Raw genomic sequence first — 19,215 nt, 5'->3', positions numbered from 1 at the left:
TGTATTTTTTACTATTATTAACAATACAATCATCCATATATACAGTTTTATTCATTTGTCCATCTGCTTTTTCAGGACAGATACTTTACACTATGTAAAGATTGAAATTTTATCTCCTTGAAGATTTAAAATTAAGAATATTAACAGAAATTTTAAATGTTAAAAAAACAAAGCTGATCTACAGTACTAGAAGTCAAGATAATGGTTGTTCTTGGGGGTCAGGTGAGTGGAAGGTGACATAAAGGGGGTTTCAAGTGTATACTATTTCAAATATATACTATTTTTTGGTTGAACCTGAAGGTTGGTTACAGGGGTGTGTTCACTTTGAAAAATTCAACACACTTATGACTTGTCACTTTCTACTTCCTTACATTTATGTTGTACATCAATGAAATAAGTAAAAGTATTATGTTATGATTTGCATCCAGATTTATATACTTATACATAAATTCTAAGAAGTGAATACTATTACCTTTTTAAATTTTTAAAAATTTATGTTACTAATTATACTACAGAAAGTTTACACCAGTTCTGACTCTCACAGACAATATATAAAATGTGATTTCTTTGTGTTCAGATTAACACTATCATAATTTTTCTAATTTGTAGTGATGCATACATTTAAAAATTGAGTGTTTTTCTCTCTTACTTTATGTTTGGAAAATTTTCAAACTCATAGAAAAGTTGAAATAATATAACAGTATCTGAAATCTATAATTTTATTATATAATAGTAAAAAAAAAATCATGGTCATCTTAAGTCCCTCATTAGGTTTGCCAACTCTTAATTTTTTGCCACTTTTGCTTTTTCTGTCTCTATTTACACACTCATTTCACTTGCTCACTCATGTATCTATGCATGTATGTATGTGTGTATATATACATATATATGCATTTAATTTTATACTTCTGAATTATTTGATAAGAACCTTTAGACACCATGACAGTTTACCCCTTAAGAATTAGAATATTCTTCTACATAACCACAATACTTCTACCACCCCTTAAAAAATTAGCAATAACTCTATTGTCAAGTAACATTTAGTCCATATAGTCCCACAACCATACCAAGATACTTTTTCTAACTGATTTTTAAAAAATACAAGATTAAATAAAGTTTACTCACTCATTGCATTTAGCGGCTTTGTCTCTTTAGTCTCTTTTTACCTAAAATAGTCCCCTACAACCATTACCCTTCCCAGCTTTCTTGCATGATGTTGGAATTTTTAAAGTCTACGGCACTTGATAACCTTCTGTTTGCTTTCAAATGTATATGACTGTGCTTGATTTTGCAGGCTCATATTGCAAAATTATTATAGGTTTTCAGAAGCACATGTATCAGCAACTGTAATAAATTTTCATTTGTGGCTATTGGTTAATCACTGAATCTCCAGTTGGGCACCAGATGTTTTTACAAAGGGGGAAAAAAGCATTAAGAGCCTTTAAATCTTACACTATTACTCTGATTGTACAAGAAATAATGATGACATTTCAGTCTCTGAAATACATTGCCAGGATTTTCCTTCGTATTGACACGACATGTTATTCAATGAATTAGTAAAGAACCAGTTTAAAAGACCTGTGAGTGCAGTGACAGCCAAGAAGGATATTTTGAAGTTTGAAATGATCCCTATATAAATAGAACGGATCAGCATAACTTTGGGATAAAATTAGCTGAGAGTTTGTGGGCTCTGTAGCATGTGCCTGTTTGGTTGGTGCTGCTTGCCTGATAAAGCACAACAAAGCTTCCAGAGAGACAGGAAGGATGGACGGCACGGCTGCCCCTATCACGAAATCTGCAGCTGCCAAGTTAGTTAAGAGAAATTTCCTTGAGGCTCTAAAGTCAAATGACTTCGGAAAATTGAAGGCCATTTTAATCCAAAGACAGATAGATGTGGACACAGTTTTTGAAGTTGAAGATGAGAATATGGTTTTGGCATCTTATAAACAAGGTAAAAAATTATAGGTGTAATTGTAGAATCGATAGAAAATGGATTTTTTGTTTTAATGTGCACCATTAGTCACCCAAGGTAAACTGGTAGCTCTTATTGTTTCTTTAAATATATGTTAAAAAATATTTCTAATGTAATAATTTCTTTCTCTTTAAACTAGACCAAATCATGAGCTGATATATGTATATATGAATGTTTTGTTTTCTTTACTTTCCTTCTCTTTTCTTTCTATATCCCTGTGCCTAGAATTTGAAATCTTGGATAAAAATATTTAGTAATGCAGTTTTCTTCTATTTCTAGCTTTTCTTCTTCCTGTAAGTGCATAAAGCTTCTCTAGATTATGGCTAAATAGATTGCTGAAATCTAATTCAGTCACTGTGACTGGCTTGGGAACAGGCTACTAACTTTGTGTTAACAGGGCCCTTAAAGATATATCATCTCTATGTGCACTTGAAGGAAAAAGGATTTTTGCCCCATTTGGAGGGTTACTAAATGGGTAAGGCTACACCTTGATGCACCTTTATGATCCTTGTCATTTTAATGAGTTTTCAGTTCAACTAGAAAAGGTAAAACCAGAAAAGCCAAAAAGTTAACTTTTTTTCCGTGACTATAGTGATAGCTTAAAATTGTAGATTTACTTATTACAGAGTACCTACCTTATGAAGAACTAGGGATAAGAAAAATTAGAACCAAATTTCTTTTATCGAGGGATTTTCTGTAACCCATGCTTAATAACTCAGAAATAAATTAGAAGTGAGCAGACTCTGATTTCCCAAATCAGCTAGTTAATGGGGGAATTTGAGTAGCGAGGCCATCTGGTGAGCAGACTGCAAATAAACACCATGTTCAACATCACTTCTGTTTAAACAAAATAGAGGATAAGGTCTTGTGTGCAGCATTGAGAGAGAGATAGCAATTGGTTTTTTATGTTTAAAATACTTTCTGTTTATATATAAATCATCAGCATGATCAATTTTCAGAAATGAATACTAATGGTATATATTTCTATATTAAAACACTGTCAGTTCTGAAGGAAGCATGGAATAGCTGAGGCAAGTTAGTGTTTATAATTTTTACTTGAGGATTTTATTATAAATTGGCATTGCTATTTTGACTGGAAAATAAGGAAGGGGTCTGTGTTTTCAAAAGTGGTTGATAGACGCTCTGTCGAGAAGAAAAAGTGTATGCTATATGTTTAGGTTACTTTCATCTTATGTATTTGTTTAGTGAAAGACTTTCTGAATACCAAATACGTTTTAGGTATTTTTAAAAACTTATATTTAAGCCTAGAGTAAAATAACTTACATTCCAAGTCAGCAGGTAATTTGTGTGACCCTAAGTCGTGAAGACTGCCTTTCCTTATCTCCCGAGCATGCCAAATTGCGTAGATCATGCAAAGGTTCTGAGGTGGTAAGGAAGGGAGTTTTAGAGGCAGTTTACAGAGAAGGATGCTGTTTCTCTTGCTTCCAATGGTGTCATCATCCTTGAATGAGAAAAAAAATGCACTTTAAAATCTTTCTGTCAATATGAGCCGACTCTCTATGGTTTTCGTAGAGCTAAATTTTCATTCGATCTAATGGGTGTTTTCATAGGACTGTGGGGATGGGGCTTTCAATTAGACAGAAAGCAAATTATACTCTCTGGTTTGGGGGAAAAAAACAGAGCCGTTCCATTCCTATGCATGCCAGGTGAATGCAAGAAATGATAGAATTTGTGGTCATATCCTCAGAGTTTATGCAGAAAATCATGAGTGTTTGTGCACATGTGCACATGTCCACGTGTACCTATAGAAAGAAATCCACTTACTCTCTGTTTAATATGAATATGGGTATAAGACTCTGTCTCTTCAATCTTAATCCCATTTTCTTCAAAGTTTCTTCAGATATTTTCACTTGGCTTCCAGCCTAATTATGAAACCTTTGCTTTTAGTCACGAATGGAAGTGAAGCATAGAATCCTAGTTGCTAGCCAAGCAAAGTAGACCTAAGTGGCTATATCAATTTCTAAGTCACAGAGGAATTCCAAGGACTAGTGTAGTGCTGAGCAGGCTACACTGGTCGTTTGTTATTTAGTTAGAATTAGTTCCTTTCTGAATAATTCTGATGAATGAGACCCTTTTCTGTGTGGCCTTGAGTGGTATGTGACTGGGTTAAACTTTGTGAGACTTTATTAAATCACAGCAGACTTCTTAGATGTTGAATGCTGTTGAATTTTTATGCATCAGTTTTTTATTTTTTAAAGCACTTTTGAAAAGTTCTACAACAGAAAAGTGTGCAAATTGTAACTGTGCGCTTGATTAATTTTCACAAAATGAACAAAGGTCTGCAGCCAGCATCCAGATGAAGAAATAGAATGTTACCGGCTTACTCTTAAAGTGTGGCAGTCTTCAGGTTTTAGCTGCTCAGTCACTCAGTCACGTCTGATTCTTTGTGACCCCATGGACTGTAGCCTGCAAGGCTCCCCTGTCCTTGGGATTCTCCAGGCAAGAATACTAGAGTGGATTACCATTTCCTTCTCCACAGCTTTTAGTTATCTTTGGCTTAATTGGCATGACAGTGTATAAAATCTAGAACATAATATGCTTCCTTTAAATTTGGTTTGTGTAACTAGTAATGGAATCTATACTCAAGATTTGATTGTCCTGGGGAAGATCAACAGTGGTACAATTAATCCCAAATAATTTTTGTTTCTTTTAGGATGTATTGTAGCACTTTACATAAGATTTTTTAAAGTGACCACATTTTCACCTAAATTATGGTATGTTTAAGCCAGTATGAAAGTCAGTTTACATTTTTTGTAAAGGCAACTCAGAAATCTATTGGTGAAGAAATCAACTTGGAATCTTAACATTGCAACTCCAGATCCACAATCTAAATGGTATACCAGTAATCAAAAATTGACCTACTAAGCAAGTGTAAAATATGGACCTGGTGAGGAAAGTAGAATAAAGTGTCTGGAAATTCACTTCTGCTGCCCTGTCTCGTTGAGCAGCTTCTCTCACCTGTGAGACTGAGAACAGATTTAGAAGCTAGCTTCTAGCTCCAGATGGTGGATCCCACCTAGCCCCAGCCCCTAATAATGATTCTTTTAAGAAAGATTGTATTTATTTATTTATGGCTGTGCTAAGTGTTCATTGCTGTACAGGCTTTTCTCTAGTTGCAGCAGGCAGGGGCTCCTTTCTAGGTGCAGTGTGCGGGCTTCTCGTTGCAGTGGCTTCTCTTGTGGAGCATGGGCTCCAGGGCTTGTGGGCCTCAGTACTTGTGGCACAGGGGCTCTGTAGTTGTGGCTCGGGGGCTCTAGAGCACAGACTCAGTAACTGTGGTGCATGGGCTTCGTTGTTCTGCAGCATGTGGGATCTTCCCAGACCAAGGGTGGAACCTATGTCTCTTGCATTAGCAAGCAAATTCTTTAGCACTGAGCCACCAGGGAAGCCCAATAATGATTCTTGGAGACATCTCATTCTATTTTTTCAAGTATTTTAAACTTCATAATCAAGTCTTCAGATAAAATTATGTTTTATCAATTAAAAATATGTGTCTAACACTTTGTAAAGCAAACATTCTGGTTGGCATTTGCATTATCTCCTGGAGAATGATAGATATATGGGTCTTAAAATGAAAACAAGTAAACGAAATGACATCTACCAGCTGACCACTTTAAAATGGGAATGATGTGAAGTAAAGTTAAATAACGAACAACTCTTAACTCCCAAATACAATAAACAGTTGAATAGTTAGGAGATGTCAATGATATACTTTATTATGAGCGAAGCACACAACATTCATAGTGAAAACAGGCCTCTAAGAAAACTCAGAGTTATTCTCAGTTGGTGATCTCCATACTGGAAACATGAATATCCATAAAGCTGTTTCCAGAGATTTTTCTCACTGCATGTTTTGATTCTCCTTCAGGTGTATGAGCCTTGGCTCATTAACGTTACAAGAGGAGTATCAAACTTATCTCTTTGGTATGAAATTCCCTAGTCAGCAAGGTTAATCAGAATCCTTTTATTAATCAGTATAATGCACTTTAAGTACTTCATTTATGGCCCACAGCCACAGGTTCTTTGGTTGATAGTCATATTTTTAATTAAAATAGCCAATGACTGATTTCACCGAAAAACTTTCTGGCAGGTAATCTATCTACTAAGTAGCAAGAGCCTTCCAAATATCTTGAAAGCTCTTATTTTCACTCTGTTAATGAGTAATCTTCTTATCACCTCATTTTCCTGTCTGCTAGAAATTCACTCTCCTGCTTTCTTATTGTCATCCTAGGGTTCTTTTCCTTTCTTAGATGTTCAAACATTTTTCTTTTAAATTTTACATTGCAAGCTTACTTTTTTTTTTTTTTTCTTCTGGGGGGAACTCTGAGATTTATCCTGAAAATATTAGCTATTAAAAAATAGCCAAGAATTGTGCTCCCGTCTATAATCCATCAGGACTGTGTAAATACATGGACAGAGCAGAGCAAATGTCTGCTAATCCAGCCATAAGCAGCGTGTGTAACCTTTGGCTGTAATAACAGAGGCTTCTCATGTGTGGGGTTCTTTGGACTCAGATAACATTATAGCTGAAAACTGTGGCAGATCTAGGGCTTAGCTGAAGGTTTACCAGAAGTGTGTACATCCTCCCAAACACTGGAGCAGAACCAACCCCCTCCTTCAAAAGATGGCCCAAATATTTCGCTCCTTACCCTCTTTCCTGAGCCAGCAGGTTGTCTACTGAATGACTCTGGTTTCTGATTTAAATTAAATACACATACAAACACACACGTGAGAATTGTTCTGCATATTTTTGTAGCAGCATAACTCCATTCCTTTACAATTTTTGCCTAAAAGTGTATCGGTTTGGAGGTGAACTGCATGTAGCTTTCAGATCATTGATGGCAACTTAGAGATTTGTTGTTGCTGTTCAGTTGCTAAGTCATGTCCAACTTGTTGCAACCCCATGGACTGTAGCACACCAGGCTTCCCTGTCCTTCACCATCCCCTGGAGTTTGTTCAAACTCATGTCCATGGAGTCAGTGATACCATCCAACCATCTCATCCTCTCTCGTCCTCTTCTCCTGCCCTCAATCTTTCCCAGCACCAGGGTCTTTTCTAGTGAGTCAGCTCTTCGCATCAGGTGGCCCAAGTATTGGAGCTTCAGCATCAGTCCTTCCAATGAATATTCAGGGTTGATTTCTTTTAGGATTGATTGGTTTGAGATTTGGGGAGATTAATTATACAAACATGGGCACCTCCTGCTACTTAATCTCTGCAAGATATTTATCCTCATCTGTAAAGGGGAAGCTTTGTCAAGACGCCCTCTTAATCTGCATGCTGATTATCTACAATGTTATGAAGGGGAAATTATATAAGTAGATTATGTGTCGTGGTCTGGGAAAGGTAAAAAAGTAACCATAGATGCTGTAAATCCAAGTGGGCATGGCCGGTATTTGAGAGTTCTTTCTGGGATTTTTGCCTTGGAGAAAGAATCTGCATTTTCATCTCTTTCCTTCTCAGTTAAGCTCCTTGCTCAGGCAGAGCAAAGCAGAGGGCATCACTGCACATAGACTGCAGACCTGGGGTGAGAACCAAGTGGCTTACGTTAAGGGGAGACAGTACCTTCCTTACCTCTGGCCCTATCAAGGGCTTTGTTCCTGGGTTTTCCTCCCCGCCCCCCCAACACCTCATCCTGTGTGCAGTCTGAGCATACAGTCAGAGGGCAGCCTGGCCTCTGCAGAGGTGAGCAGAGGGGGCCTTTTGACAGACAAGTGCTGAGAGTGAATCACATTCTGAGTTCTGAAGCCCTAGGACAATTCTGCTGTGGAAAGAAGAGAGAGTGTGAAAGAGACTCTGCCCAGTTAGTTAACTGTATTTCCGTCATGCTGTGACCATTGGGGGTTACATTTTGGAGGAGAGATTTTGATCTCTTGACATATCAGCATTAACACAAGGGTGTTAATAAGTGCTGCATCACTGTGGTTTTTGATGATGGCATCGCCTCATGTTTGTGAGGGTGGGTATGGGGGAAAGCATACTCCTGTTTGTTGCTACAGTGACCCGTGGCCGCAGCCTCATTGAAAGTGGTGATTGTATGTGGGTGGCCTCTTTGCTGTGGGCTGCTGCTTTCTCTGAAGTGGGCTTTCCTGCTTTGCAAGGGCTTGAATTATCCAGAAATTCTGCCCCACTACGCCCTCCCCCACCAAAGTTCTGCAATGCAGCTTCAAGATACACTGCGAGGGACCCTGGTCTGTATCTGACCATCTGTCTTCTTCCCAATCTCTCCACTAAGCTCCCCTGGGGTACCAGCTCAGGCATCTTGCTGTCACCCACCTACAGGAACATTCTTAACGCCCATGTTCCTTTCTAAGAGAGGTGAGTTGTAGGTGCAGTTCGATTCAAAGAGTCAGCTGAATTGTAAGACCTGGCCCTCTCTGAGCCCAATTTACTGGTTAATGGGTATGATTATGGGAGACACAGATGTAACTGACTGAGAGGCCAAGGATGGCAGATTCATGTAGTAAACAGGCAGGATAGATTCTCTAGGTGCTATTGGGAATTTAGGGGGAAGAAAAAAATTCAACAAGCAAATGTATTTCCATATCAAAGTGTGACATACTACAGATGAATTCAGAATCTTCTTTCTTTCCTCATGATTTGTGAAGCTGGGTTGGCACTACACCTAGTCTGATTCCACAAGGACAAAGACAGATGGAATACCTGCATCACAGATACCCTGAGTCCGTTAGCTTGGACTGAAGCAGATGTCTTATGGCTCTAGGAGGCTGAAAAAGTGGCAGTTTTCTCATCTGGAAAATGAAAGGCTTGGACTGGATAACCCTCCCTCCAGCGCTAACATTCTGTGTTTCTTTGATTTTACATCAAAATGGTGTTTTCTTAATCAGCTCTCTGCTGCTTCCTTTCTGAGATCATTTTTCTTCCCATTGCAGAAGCAGACATGAGTTTCCAATCAGTTGCTGCGTAGAGCTGCCTAATCTTTGCTGCTAATCGGCAGGCAAAACACACTCTGGTTTTCAGATCCAGAACCAGCTTCTTTGCAAGAGAGTTAGAAGAGGCTGTCCTTCGCAAATTGCTTGTAGAGGAAATTTGAGTATTAAGATGACTAGGTGAATTGAGAGAGTAACACTGAAACATATACATTACCATATGTAAAATAGACTTGTTGTTAGGTCACTCAGTTGTGTCTGACCCTTTGCGACCCTATGGACTGCATGCAGCACGCCAGGCTTCCCTGTCCTTCACCATCTCTAAAGGGAATTTGCTGTATGACACAGGGAACCCAAAGCCAGTGCTCTAGGACAACCCAGAGGGGTGGGATGGGGGTGGGAGGTGGGAGGTGGGAGGGATGTTCACGAGGGAGGGGACATATGTATACCTATGGTTGATTCATGTTGATGTATGACAGAAACCAACACAATATTGTAAAGCAATTATCCTCCAATTAAAAATAAATACCTTTTTAAAAATGGGGAAAGTTAAATCATGTCATCGGCAAAAAAAATCACAAAAAAAGATGACTAGATATTGGTGTTATGTGATTCATTCCTTATCAAAAGCAGGTTGCATACCATTATAGCTTAATAACTATGCTTGGAGCATGGATTTGGCATACACAATTAAATGGAAATGTATATATGGATACATGCAAATGTATTGTATATACTTATCTGCATATCTGTATGTGCATGTCTGTTTCCACACACACACAAACATAGGCACAGGGTTGATCCTTCCCAGCCCAGACTGTCTGTGACACTATTTGCCTCTGCCAGGGAAATTCCATATCACCAAACACCTTCCCTTTTCAGTGTCTGAAATCTGGAATTAGTATCTTAGAACTTAATTCTTTTGTATGAATACAGATTCCTACATAAGTTCAGATAATCCTAAGAAGGTCATACTTTAAACAATCCTCAGTCTATTAGACCTTCGTGTAAATTAACTTTGGATTTCTTTTTAAAGAACATCTTTGGATAAGGGAAGAGATGGAGAAAGAGAAAGTGAAATGATCCTAGAATTTCAAATAAGATGAAGAGATTAAAATGTGTGTGAGAGGGAGTGTGTGTGAGTGTGTGTATGTGTGTGTGTGTGTATGTGTCTGTCTAGGTTGGAGGGAAGGCTGTAGAAAAACAAAATGAGCTGAGAGTATTCATTCCCTCAGGATTAATCAGCATTGTACATGACCTCTTTAAATTACTTCCCCCACCCCCGGACAGGGGCACCTAGTTTGTTTTAATTTTATTTTTATAAATAGTAGTACACACACAAGGGACTAAATAGAAAAGCTCAAAGGGAGCATTCAAGGACAAGTAAATCTATGTTATTGTCCCCCAGCCCAGTTCTTGGAGGCCACCAGTGCAACCAGTTCCTTGTGTTGGGTGTTTATAAATATTTTCTTACATATTAGCATTTATGCACACTCTTCAGCTCCCTGCTTATCTCACTTGATAATGTATCCTGAGATTTTTCCATATCAGTATACATAGGACTGCCCCCTTTATGATAGCTGTATAGTGTTCCATTGTGTGGATGTACATGCTTTACTTAAATAGTCTCCTATTGATGAAGATTGAGGCAGTTTCCTATCGCTAACCATTAAGAACAATGCTGTAGTGCACTGCATGTTGTCCTGGGTCAGGCTGCCAAGATTCATAACTCCCAGGAACTTCATACTCTTCGTAAAGAGTGCAGTGCAAGTCCTGGTGCTGGGAGTCGTGTAATACAGTGGCCCTTATATGGCATTTCACACATGAATGAATGTACTTGCAGGATAAATACCCAGGAGTGGCACACAGGTAGCACTTTCCACTGATATGAGAGGATTTTAATACCTGATCACCAGGCTCACCTTTAATGTGGTCATCATCTTCTGAGTGCCTTGCAAATGCTCATTTTTGTTGCCCAGAAGTACTCACAATATTTTAGATTTATTCTGACTTCATCTATCAGTGACGAGTACAACTTTTACTTCTTTTGTTCTGGGTGCTACAGTTTTATTAATGTAGTTAAAAATTGTACCTGCTTTTGGGCAGCTTTATCTCAGTGTTGGCTCATTTTGAGATTATTGTCAACTCAAACCCCTAGGTTTTTCCTCAAATAAATTACCATTAAATCATAATCTTCCTATCTTGTACTTGTATAGTGGAATATTTTTACAACCTAAAAGCAAACTTCTGATTTACTGAAGTTAAAATGTATTTTGTTGTTTCAGCCCTAAGTTTTTTCTGAGCTGTCAGGTTATGTCTACATCTTCAAATTGCCATGAAATATTTCATCTTTCTGTACCTGTTTTTCATTCCCCACTCACAGTGAGCATGATGCCACGGCTCTGGGTATTGACTTTGAAAAAAAAATGTTTATAAAGTTATCTCTGATGAGCCTAGAGCCTATTACACAGAAAGAAGTAAGTCAGAAGGAGAAAGACAAATATTGTACATTAACTCACATATCGGAGAAGGCAAGGGCACCCCACTCCAGTACTCTTGCCTGGAAAATCCCATGGACAGAGGAGCCTGGTAGGCTGCAGTCCATGGGGTCCCTAGGAGTCAGACATGACTGAGCGACTTCACTTTCACTTTTCACTTTCATGCATTGGAGAAGGAAATGGCAACCCACTCTGGAGAATCCCAGGAGAATCCCAGAGATGGGGAAGCCTGGTGGGTTGCCGTCTATGGGGTCCCACAGAGTCGGACACGACTGAAGCGACTTAGCAGCAGCAGCAGCAGCAACTCACATATATGAAATCTAGAAAGCTGGTACCAATGATCCTGTGTACAGGGCAGCCAAGGAGACACAGACATAAAGAACAGATTTTTGGACTCAGTGGGGGAAGGAGAGAGTGGGATGATTTAAGAGAATAGCACATTACCACGTGTGAAATAGATGGCCAGAGGGAGTGTGATGTGGGAAGCCAGGGCTCTGTGATACTCTGGGGGGATGGGGTGGGGAGAGAGGTAGGGGGCTGTTTAGAAGGGAGAGAATACTCGGTATGCCTATGGCCAGTGCATGTTGATCTATGGCCAAAACCATCACAATATTGTAAAGTATTATCCTCCAATTTAAATAAATAAATTCAAAAAACATAGACACACAAAGTTATTTGTGTTACAGCTTGTCAAGATGGCAATTTTTGGACACTTGGAATAAAGGACTAGCTCAGTGTTTAGAAGTTGGAGGTAAGAGGGTAAAAGGAAAGAGAAAGAGAAAGAAGAGGTGAGAGAGAGGAGTTGGGGCGGGCGGGTGGGAGATTTCCAATAACTAATGGGAAAAATTTAAGATCTCAGTTCTAGAAACAACTGTGGTTCTCCTGACCAATTAATTTGTGTATATGCTTGTGCTTGCAGGCATAGTTAATTATGTAACACATCATGTTTTCCTGTTTATTTTGGCTGCGGGGAAGTTCAGAGGAAAATTTACAGTGCGGTTCTAGCATATGGAACACAGTTAACACAGTTTATATTTATTTTGGGCACCTATCTGACCCAGGATCTCTTTTTACTTTCCTACCTTATTTTTCCTGTTGCTCTTATTTTGTAGATCACTTTTTAAAAATCTTTTGTGTAAAATTTGTAAGCTGCTGTAAATTCTTTAATTCTTCTTTGGAAAGAGGTGTTGTATAAACTGATAGGCAAATAAAATCTTGGTGTGACAAATATTCTAAAGACATCAAATACATTCACACCTTAGCTTGACAGCAGCAACAACTAGAGGGGAAAAGCACTGTGGTGGAATGAAAATTACAAGCTTGTAACAGCTTTGAAATCGCTCAAGATAATGATTGGGAGTTAAAAAAAATTCTTTAATAAGCATCTCATGTAAGATAAAATGCAATCACATAAATGCAGTCTCAAACAGAAATACTTTGGACAGGCAGGAAGGTAAAGTAAACAAAGGAACAAGATAATAGGGAATAGTAAAGACAGTGAGAACTCGAGAGCCCCAGTCCTGTTTAAATAACCCAAAGAGGCTACTAAGCTAAACATTAGCAGATCCAACAGGTGCTAGTTACAAGTTCCAAATCGTTCCCCCAGTTTTATAAATGTGTAGAAGTCCCCACTAAGCAGGGAGATATCCTAGGCTAATCCGAGGCTAAGCTTTCTTTCCCTTTCTTTTTCAGGTTATTGGTTGCCTAGTTACAAATTAAAGTCTTCCTGGGCCACGGGCCTGCACCTCTCTGTCTTGTTTGGTCATGTGGAATGTCTTCTGGTGCTCCTGGACCACAATGCCACGATCAACTGTAGACCCAATGGGAAAACCCCTCTTCACGTGGCTTGTGAAATGGCCAACTTGGACTGTGTTAAGATCCTCTGTGATCGTGGAGCAAAGCTCAACTGCTACTCCTTAAGTGGACACACAGCTTTACACTTCTGTACAACTCCAAACTCCATCCTCTGTGCCAAGCAGCTGGTTTGGAGAGGTAAGCCTATCTGGGTGGCTGACCTTGTCATCTACTTGCGTGGTTATGATTTTGGAAATTGGTGATCCTTACTTACATCAGGCAATGTAATTAATAGTACATATCTCTATGCATAAAGCCTAATCTGGGGGCCCTAAAAATACATAGAGAGATGGATGGTTGTGTTTGCCCAGGTCCTTCAGTGATGATCGCATTGAAATCTTACTACTGTTTTAACTGTAGGAGTCTTGTTAATCTACACACTTATTTAACAAATATTTATTAGCTCCTGTGATGTCAGGTAATGTGCTAATAAGTAAGTAAAAAGAGAAAACAGTTTCTGCTCTCTTGGAGCTTATGTTCTAGTATGGGAAGTGAATATTGAGAAATAAATTCATAAGTGCATAATTATAAATTGGGAAAGGGTAAAACAAGGTGGTATGAGAGAGAATGTCAGGAATAAGCTAGTATAAAATGCATAAAGGTTTCTCTAAAGATACAATATGTAAGCTGAAACTTTATAATGAGAAGGAATTGACCTTTAAAAACAAGAACAAAGAAGAAAAGTCTAGGTATAGGAAATAGCAAGTGCAGAGTGTTAAGGGAGCAAAAACCTTGGAATATTCCAGAAATGGAAGAAGGCCAGTATGGCCAGAGCATCATGAGTGTGTGTGGTGGGGCGGGAGAGGCATGAAGGTAGAGGAAGTGCTACAGCGTGACATGGGATATATGAGATTATATATGGCCTGCTGCGGGCCGTGTATGGGGTTCAGAAATGGAGCCACTGAAAAGTTTAAAGCAAGGCAATGACATAGATTAACTGACATTTAAAGTCATCTGGACTTATTCCGAAGTTGGGTTGGAGAAGGCCAACAGTGGAAGCAAGAAGACTAGCAAGGGAGCTCTTGCAATACTGTGGGTGAGAGGGGATGATGATTTGCACTGAGGGACATAGAAAGATCAGGAAATGGATCTGCAATATGTTTTAGAAGCAGAATTGGTGGGATTTGGACATGGACTAGATTTAGGTTGCTGGTCAGGGGGTGGTGACAGAAAAAGAAATTTCAAGAGTCATTGCCAGGTTTCTGGCTTTAGAAAATGGGTAGATAGTGATGCCATTTTTAAGATGGAGAAACTTGAAGAAGAAATGTATCATATGGGAAGATTGTTATATCTTTAAAAAAAACAGATTTTATGGGATTTCTTTATTTATTCACGTTTGGCAGCTCTGGGTCTCCATTGCTGCATGCAGGCTCCTCTCCGGTTGTGGTGCCTGAGCCTCGCATTAGCGTATCTCGGTGTGGAGCGTGGGCTCTCAGGCCACAGGCTTCCCTAGCTGCAGCCCTTGGCTCACATTAGCCTCTCTCCGTGTGGAGCGTGGGCTCTCAGGCCACAGGCTTCCCTAGCTGCAGCCCTCGGCTCGCATTAGCCTCTCTCCGTGTGGAGCGTGGGCTCTCAGGCCACAGGCTTCCCTAGCTGCAGCCCTCGGCTCGCATTAGCCTCTCTCCGTGTGGAGCGTGGGCTCTCAGGCCACAGGCTTCCCTAGCTGCAGCCCTCGGCTCGCATTAGCCTCTCTCCGTGTGGAGCGTGGGCTCTCAGGCCACAGGCTTCCCTAGCTGCAGCCCTCGGCTCGCATTAGCCTCTCTCCGTGTGGAGCGTGGGCTCTCAGGCCACAGGCTTCCCTAGCTGCAGCCCTCGGCTCGCATTAGCCTCTCTCCGTGTGGAGCGTGGGCTCTCAGGCCATAGGCTTCACTAGCTGCAGCCCTCGGCTCAGAAGTTGTGATTTGTCGCTTAGTTGCCCAGAACCATGTGGCATCTTCTTAGACCAGTGATTGAACCCATGTCCCCTGCATTAGCAGGCAAATTCTTAACCACTAAACCACCAGGGAAGTCTCATTATATCATTTTTTTAAAGTCAAATTTACAGAGGTAATAATTTATAAGCTGTAAATTCACTGTTTTTGAGAAATAGAGAGTCTTGAAGCCGTTCACCACAGTTATCTCAGAAAATCCCCTGATGCCCTTGGTAGTTCATTGCCTCACTCTACCCCCACTTCTGGCAACTATTGATCTGTTTTCTGTCCTTTTAACTTCATCCTTTCAGAATATCATATTAATTAATTAATACAAAATGTAATCTTTTGAGTCTGATTTTTCCAGTTTAGCATATGCATTTGAGATTCATCAACGTGATTGCACTCACCAGCAAATCAGACCTTTTTATTGCTGAATAGTATTCCGTGTATACATGTAACACAGTTTATTCACTCCTCAGAAGAGGGGCATTTGGATTGCTTCTAGTTTTTGGTAATTTAGAAAACAAAACCGCTATAAACATTTGCATCCACATTCTTGTGTGGACATGTTTCATTTCACTTGAGCAAACACCTAGGGGCGGGGTGATGGGTTGTTATGGGAAGTTTATAAGAAACTACTAAACTGGTTTCCAAGGCACTTGTACCATTTTACATTCCTACCAGCAGGGTATAAGAGTTCCTGTTACTCTCCATCCTTGGCAGAACTTCATCATGTCAGATTTCTTAAAACTGTTTTAGCCATTCTAATAAGTATATAATAGCATCTCATGATTTTAATTTGAATTCCCTTAATGACCAAAGGGGCTTCCCAGGTGGCTCAGTAGTAAAGAATCCTCCTGCCAATGCAGGAGACACAGAGACGTGTGTTTGATCCTGGGGTCAGGAAGATCCCCTGGAGGAGGAAATGGCAATCCACTCTAGTATTCTTGCTTGGGAAATCCCATGGACAGAGGAGCCTGGCAGGCTACAGTCCATGGGGTTACAAAAACTCAGACACAACACACACACACACACACACACACACACTGACCAAACACATTGCATATGTTTTTGTATATTTATCTGCTAGCTAAGTATTCACTTTGGTGAACAATCTGCTCAGTTCTTTTTTTTTTTTTTTAATGGGCTGTTTTCTTGTTATTGATCTGTGGAAGTTCTTTTTGTTGTTAGTTTGTTTTTTAATTAATTTGTTTTTTTAATTGAAGGATAATTTCTTTACAGAATTTTGTTGTTTTCTGTCAAACCTCAACATGAATCAACCATGGGTATACATATATCTCTTCCCTTTTTAACTTCCCTCCCATCTCCATCCCCATCCCACCCCTCTAGGTTGATACTGAGACCCTGTTTGAGTTTCCTGAGCCATACAGCAAATTCCTGTTGGCTATCTATTTTACATGTGGTAATGTAAGTTTCCATGTTACTCTCTGCATACATCTCACCCTCTCCTCCCCTCTCCCCATGTCCATAAGTCTATTCTCTATGTCTGTTTCTCCACTGCTGCCCTGTAAATACATTCTTCAGTACCATTTTTCTAGATTCTGTATATATGTGTTAGAACACAACATTATTCTTTCTCTTTCTGACCTACCTCACTCTGTATAATAGGCTCTGGGTTCATCCACCTCATTAGAACTGACTTAAATGCATTCCTTTTTATGGCTGAGTAATATTTCATTGTGTATATGTACCACAACTTCCTTATCCATTCATCTGTCGATGGACATCTAGGTTGCTTCCATGTTATAGCTATTGTAAATAGTGCTGCAATGAACAATGGGATACATATGTCTTTTTCAATTTTGGTTCTTCAGGGTATATGCCTAGGAGTGGGATTGTTGGGTCATATGGTGGTTTTATTCCTAGTTTTTTTTAAGGAATCTCTATACTGTCTTCCATAATGTGTTGGAATTCTTTATGTATTTTGGATACTAGCCCTTTATAAATATGTGTTTTGCAAATATTTTAATTCACTCTTTGGCTTTTCATTTTCTAATGGTGTTTTTAAAAGAGCAGAACTTTTAAAATTTTGATAAATTCAGTGTTTACATCTTATGGTTTGTGCTTTCTGTGTTCTAGCTAAGAAATGTTTGATTAACCCAAGTAACAGATGTTCTACTGTGTTTTCTTCTAGAAGTTTTATAATTTTAGGTTTTGCTTTTATGTCTTTGATTAATTTTAGTATAGGGTAAAGCTCATTGTGTGTGTGTGTGTGTGTGTATGGATGGCCAGTTGTTTCAACATCATCTGTGGAAAAGACTATTCTTTCACCATTGAATTGTTTTGATATTTTTCTCAGAAGTCAATTGGCCAAATATGTATGGTCCACTGATCTATATATCTATTTTTTTGCTAATCCTCCTCTGACTTGGTTGCTTTATATCTAATCTAAAAAGCACATAGACTGAGTCCTTCTAGGTTAGTTTTAAACATGAAAGGTTTCAGACCTCTTTGAGACAACAAAGCAAATAAGTCAAGGATGTACTTGATATAAAAGTATAGATTTCAGAAAAGAACTCTGGACTAAAGCATTAGGTTTAGGAACCATTAGCCTATAGATTGTATTTGAAACCAAGAAAATCAATGAACTCACCTGGGAAAATAGGGTAGAAAGATGAAAGAACTTAGGACCAAGCTCTGACAAATTCTTATGTTTAGATGTTAGCAGGATGAAGAGGAGGCAATAAAAGAGAGTGGAATGATTCTACCTTTGATTTCTTTTCCTTGTGATAACCACTTTCCTCTCTCTCTATTTTTTATTTCTAAGAGTATATTAAAACATATTCCACACTGGAAAATAAAGAGGAAAAGGGATTCGCAAATGAAATTGGAGAAAACTCAAAAGCATTTTTGGCATCAAAGAAACTAAGAAACAGGCAGATTCGGGAATGGAAGAATAGTCTGCTGTACTGATAGCTACTGGGAGGTTTAATTAGGTGTTCATTGGATTAAGAGAGTTATTACTGAAAAAAATAGTTTTGGTGAAATGGTAGGTGCAGAAGCCAGATCAGAAGAAGGTATGAATGGGAGGTTAGAAGGTAGAGATGGCATATGCTGGCAATTCTTAATTATGGCTGCAAATGTGAGCATAGAAGTAGCATGATTGCTGACGGGGATTAGGGTGTATCATACTAGACTGTTATCTGCAGTTGAAGATAAAAGGAAATGTGTATATGCTGGAAATGATTTATAGAAAGCAACAGTTGAAGATGCATGAGACGGGATAACTGAAGGGTCTAAATGTTAGAGAAATTGAGATGGTGTGGAATCCAGAGACCATAGGACACATCCTCATTTTCAGTGGGCAAGCCAAAGTAAAATATGGCTTTAATGCCAGGGTACTCGCATATTTGGTTGTTGTAAGATGAGGGGGTCCCTTTCTGATGCAAAGTCATCAGCCAAAGTGAGAGTAGAAAGACTGGAAATGTACTGAGAGGGGGAAGATATGGAAAGATCAAGGGGAAAGAATGGGAGAATATGCTTGAAGATGTTATGATCTTCTCAACCTGTGAGGATTAAAAGGAAAAAAAATCAGCCTGGCATATTCTTCTTCTTGCCTGCCCTGGGAGGAAGGGCCTAGTGCAGAGATGCTCAGAGAAGGACAGGCATCTGTTGGAGCATGGGGCTATCACCAGTTTTCATAGTTACTTGTACATTTATTTTTAGTTTTTTTTTTTATCTATATTTTAATTAATTTAAACTTTTAAGCTGCTTTCACAAATTTTGGAAAAAAAGTTAAGAAATATATTTATATATGATTTCTTTGGAAGGAATGATACTAAAGCTGAAACTCCAGTACTTTGGCCACCTCATGCGAAGAGTTGACTCATTGGAAAAGACTCTGATGCTGGGGGGGATTGGGGGCAGGAGGAGAAGGGGACGACGGAGATTGAGATGGCTGGATGGCATCACTGACTCAATGGACGTGAGTCTGAGTGAATTCCGGGAGTTGGTGATGGACTGGGAGGCCTGGCATGCTGCGATTCATGGGGTCACAAAGAGTCGGACACGACTGAGCGACTGATCTGATCTGATCTGATATATATATA

The 19,215-nt window shown here is 39.3% G+C and overlaps 1 protein-coding gene across 1 annotated transcript in view; it reads left to right on the top strand.

The window, feature by feature from the left end:
* The first annotated feature begins 1,689 nt into the window (after positions 1 to 1,689).
* ASB4 (ankyrin repeat and SOCS box containing 4) overlaps positions 1,690 to 19,215 on the top strand; it is an 81,187-nt gene continuing 63,661 nt past the window's right edge. Inside the window, exons 1-2 of the mRNA XM_010839746.1 lie at positions 1,690 to 1,951; positions 13,071 to 13,370. Coding sequence (XP_010838048.1) covers positions 1,765 to 1,951; positions 13,071 to 13,370 — 487 coding nt within the window. The 5' untranslated portion in view covers positions 1,690 to 1,764. The remainder of the gene's footprint in view (positions 1,952 to 13,070; positions 13,371 to 19,215) is intronic.

This window comes from Bison bison, unplaced genomic scaffold (assembly GCF_000754665.1).
Source record: "Bison bison bison isolate TAMUID 2011002044 unplaced genomic scaffold, Bison_UMD1.0 scf7180017864134, whole genome shotgun sequence".
In the NCBI taxonomy this organism is placed as follows: Eukaryota; Metazoa; Chordata; class Mammalia; order Artiodactyla; family Bovidae; genus Bison; species Bison bison.
The sequence above is the reverse complement of the archived record's forward strand: the minus strand, read 5'-3'. Positions and strand labels throughout refer to the sequence as shown.